This window comes from Sinocyclocheilus rhinocerous, unplaced genomic scaffold, assembly GCF_001515625.1.
Source record: "Sinocyclocheilus rhinocerous isolate Xijiao unplaced genomic scaffold, SAMN03320098_v1.1 scaffold1952, whole genome shotgun sequence".
In the NCBI taxonomy this organism is placed as follows: domain Eukaryota; kingdom Metazoa; phylum Chordata; class Actinopteri; order Cypriniformes; family Cyprinidae; genus Sinocyclocheilus; species Sinocyclocheilus rhinocerous.
In genome coordinates, this window is record NW_015650723.1 from 60,309 (window position 1) to 64,700 (window position 4,392).

At 37.3% G+C, this 4,392-nt stretch overlaps 1 protein-coding gene across 1 annotated transcript in view; it reads left to right on the forward strand.

Moving 5' to 3' along the window:
* LOC107712539 (cystathionine beta-synthase-like) overlaps positions 1 to 4,392 on the forward strand; it is an 18,902-nt gene that overhangs the window by 3,217 nt on the left and 11,293 nt on the right. Inside the window, exons 2-6 of the mRNA XM_016517848.1 lie at positions 1,071 to 1,326; positions 2,254 to 2,360; positions 2,621 to 2,755; positions 3,042 to 3,121; positions 3,196 to 3,400. Of these exons, the coding sequence (XP_016373334.1) occupies positions 1,071 to 1,326; positions 2,254 to 2,360; positions 2,621 to 2,755; positions 3,042 to 3,121; positions 3,196 to 3,400 (783 nt within the window). The remainder of the gene's footprint in view (positions 1 to 1,070; positions 1,327 to 2,253; positions 2,361 to 2,620; positions 2,756 to 3,041; positions 3,122 to 3,195; positions 3,401 to 4,392) is intronic.

Genomic DNA, 4,392 nt, shown 5'->3' on the forward strand with positions numbered 1-4,392 from the left:
AAAAAAATATGAGTCAATATTTACAGTGTTGACCCTTGTTTTTCATAACCTCTGCAATTCGCTCTGGCATGCTGGATATTAGCTTCTGGGCCAAAACCTGACTGACTGATGGTGATCCATTATTGCCTTATTAGTTCTCGGAGTTAATCACAATTTGTGGGCTTCTGCTTGTCCACTCGCCTTCCGAGAACTGACCACAGGTTCTCTATGGGATTTAGATCCGGGGAGTTGCCTGGCCACGGATCCAAAATTTCAATGTAATGATCTTCGAGCCACTTCTTTATCACTCTTGCTTTGTGACATGGTGCTCCATCATGCTGGAAAATGCATGGATCATCACCAAAATGCTCATGGATCCTCGGAAGAAGTCACTCTTGCTGGACGTTTTGATAACATTCTTTATTCATGGCAGTGTTTTTGGGCAGAATTATGAGAGAGCGCACTCCCTTGGTTGAAAAGCAACCCCGCACATGGATGGTCTCAGGATGCTTCACTGTTGGCACAACACAGGACTCATGGTAGCATTCCCTGACTAGTACTCATTCACACTTTCACATGTGCTGCTGATATGATTAGTCAGTTAATGTTAGCTGGTCATTTTGTGTCAGGATCAAAAAACAGTGAAATTTGCTTTTTTGTGAAAAGTTCATTTTTTGGCCAATGAAGCTTTTAGCAATTATTTAGAATGATCACATACACAATAATACAGAAACAATGTGAATGAACACCACAACAGCTTAAGCAGCGAACTTTGCAAAACACAAAATTTAATGTCACTGCCAAAACTTTTGGCCATGACTGTAGTATTGTGGTGTCATAATAAGCTTAGGCTATTTATTAGAAAACAGAATAACATGGATGAAATAACAAATAATTTATTTTATTATTTTTTTTTTTTACATTTTATTTTTTTTTTTGTGGTAGGGCCAGCTTTAGAATGTGCAGAACAGACATGTGATTTGGCTCTTTTGACACAGGCTGTCTATTCAGGCTTTCTCAAGCCAACATCAAAATTTAGCCTCTAATCTACAATCTAAAATGTGTTGTGAACAAATTCTCACACTTTACAGAGAACTATAGAGGAATCATGCCTTCAGTTCCATCCAACAAAGAGAACGACAGTCCTGCCTGCCCTTTTGATGACAAGAAGACCACTGGCAGGAATGGTGTTGAGAAGTTGGTTTCAGATAATGTAGACCGACCCCTGCAGCTGAATAGAGAAACTGGGGCCACTGACCCAAAATGGATTCGTCCTGACCTGCCAAGCAGATGTACCTGGAAACCAGGAATGTCTCTTGAAAATTCCCCTCACAAACACTTCCCCAGGTTATAATGCTTAATGATCTCTCACTTTGCACTTCTGACCTAAAATCACAAGATATTTTAAATCAAGTGACACGGACACCTGCTTAGAGAGCTGGGCCTACCTAAAAAGCATTTCTGTGTCTTTCTCAGGAATATTTCCTTATTTGGAAACTTATCAGCTAGATAAACATGTTTCACAATCATTGATTAGCTGTAATGGACTTTGCTGTATTCAATCAACAATATATTTGTTACAGAAAAAATATATAGAAGATATATAACATTAATTTAACAAAAGGAATATTTCCTTTTTAGGTTTTAGAATGTTCACACAGTTAAGCAGATGCATTTTTGTGTATGCATTCATAAGTGCACATGACTTTCATTATTTTTAAATGTTATATAGAATTGTATCATTATTTTAAACATAGTGGGGTTTTAAAAAATATTTTATTTTGTTTAGTGACAGTCTGATCCTTTATATTCACAGGTTCTAGATGGTAAAGTCACCATGAAATAAAAACAGACCATTCTTATTTTATGAAAATAGGAATATTAGTTAATATATTTGAAGATATTTTTTGGAATATTGCAGTGTTAATTATAAATTATTTATACTATGTGCATATCTTTATTTAAAAAATCATGTGCCCTTGTAATCTTTAAACAAAATAACTTCCCTTTCGTCTTGCAACAACATCTCTTCTCTTCTCTGATAATGTATTCACTGCTGTGAGGACGGGACAAAAGGTGTCACTCTCATGACTACGCAGCAATAACAAACAAAAACCATCAAATGATCCAATCAATTCCTATATATTATTTTTAATTTACACTGTCACAACAAAATGACTTTTCTAACTATATAACTATAATTGTAACTATAGCTTTCTGTCCCCACAATATCCTTTTATGATTGTTTATTTTTTCTTCCTTTAACCATTGCAGGACAAAAGCTGAGAAGATTTTGCCCAACATCCTGGACAGGATTGGAGACACACCACTGGTACGCATAAACAAGATCTCGAAGACTTTTGGACTAAAGTGTGAACTTTGTAAGTGATTCATTCATATTTCTACTTTTGAGCAATTCTAAATCAGTTACTTAAAAAGTCAATATCGTTTTACCACAGAAAGTGTGTTACAAATAAGAAACTTCCTTAAAAGACAAAAAAAAAAAAATCTTTGAAAGACAAAGCAAGTATTGACCTTGAGTCCTTTAATGTTATGTACAAATCTATGAAATAGGTGAAAGGCATTAATAAATTGCCTCAAGTTATGTAACAGTCAGTTTTGTTTGTATGTGTGTCTGCAGTGGTCAAGTGTGAGTTCTTTAATGCTGGTGGTAGTGTGAAGGACCGTATCAGTCTGCGTATGGTGGAGGACGCAGAAAGGGAAGGCATCCTCAAACCTGGAGACACCATTATAGAGCCCACCTCTGGAAATACAGGTAATAATCACACAGGACTCTGATTTTGTTGAGACTTCGTCTTACCTGTTTTCTACATTCTTATTACATTGTTCATTGTTACAGTGTGTGTGTTCTTCTCAAAATCTTCAACACTAGTTCACATACTGCATATGTTTAAAATCCAGTTCTTAAATATGGTTAGAAAAGTGCATTGCCGTGGTCATTTTTACAATGGAGGAAAGCAAATATCAAGTGGGTAAAATAATTTTTGCCCAGTGGAAAAACATGTAGGTCTAAAGGGTTAAGTTATGTGCACTCTATGCAGGTATTGGTCTTGCATTGGCTGCAGCAGTGAAGGGTTATCGCTGCATAATTGTTATGCCTGAGAAAATGAGCATGGAAAAGGTAAGATTCATTCCAGTTAGATCAAATGGGATTTGTTAACCCATCAAGAAGGTTAAACAAGAGTCTCTTCATAGGTTGATGTCTTGAGAGCTTTGGGTGCTGAGATTGTCCGAACTCCCACCAGTGCACGGTTTGACTCCCCTGAGTCCCATGTGGGTGTGGCTTGGCGCTTGAAGAATGAGATTCCTAACTCGCACATCCTGGACCAGTACCGCAATCCCAGCAACCCCCTGGCTCATTATGACACCACTGCTGAGGAGATTCTGGAGCAGTGTGATGGTAGTAATTGTGTTGTTTCTCTCACTTTCTCTCTGTCTTTGTTGTCATATCTTTTTCTGCTTTTTATCATCAAAGCATAGCTTCCTTTCGCTCCAGCTTGAAGGCTTTTTGTTGTCAGTAACATTAAAGGAATAGTTGACCCAAAACTTAAAATTGGCTGAAAATGCACTTACCCTCAGGCCATCTAAAATAGAGTTTTTCTTCATGGGAACAGATTGGGAGAAATTTAGCATTACGTCACATGCTCACCAATAGATCCTCTGCAGTGAATGGGTGCCGTCAGAATGAGAGTTCAAACATCTGATTAAAACAATACAATAATACACATGACTCCAGTCCATAAAGTAAAGTCTTGTGAAGTGAAAAGAAGGAATACTAATTTATCAAGGCATTTTAACTTTAAACCATTGCTTCCAGTTAAAATACAAGTCCATAATAACGCTTCCTTCAGTGAAATAGTCCTCTCACATCAAAATCCACCCACATATTTGTTTAAAACGGTTTTGGACTATTTTTACTTGAAACGGTGCTTGATCTGTGCTCTCCTGATACTTGAGATAAATATTTCACTGGAGAACGCCATATTATGGATAGAGGACTCTATCTAGCCAAAAGCAATGTTAAATATTAAAAGCAAATCTTAATGATGGTTTGGTTAATGCCGAGTTCACACTGCACGATTTTCAAACTCGTCGGATCGCCGTTGTTTTCACACTGCGTGACTATCTGGGGTAGCATTCAGTCGCTGCTGTGTTCACACTGCACGATGGAACGATGACAGGAGGTTACTTGCTCCTTCAGATCCTAATTAGTTGGTTCTGTTGCGTTAGATCAGGGTTGGAGCTGAACTCTGCAGGAAGGTAGATCTACTGGAACAGGGTTGGGCACCCCTGGTCTATATTGTCAAAAATGTACAGTAGTCAAAGGGATTTTAAATCAATGGATTTATTAAATACAAAATAGAAAACATTCAATTCAGGTTAATACAGCTA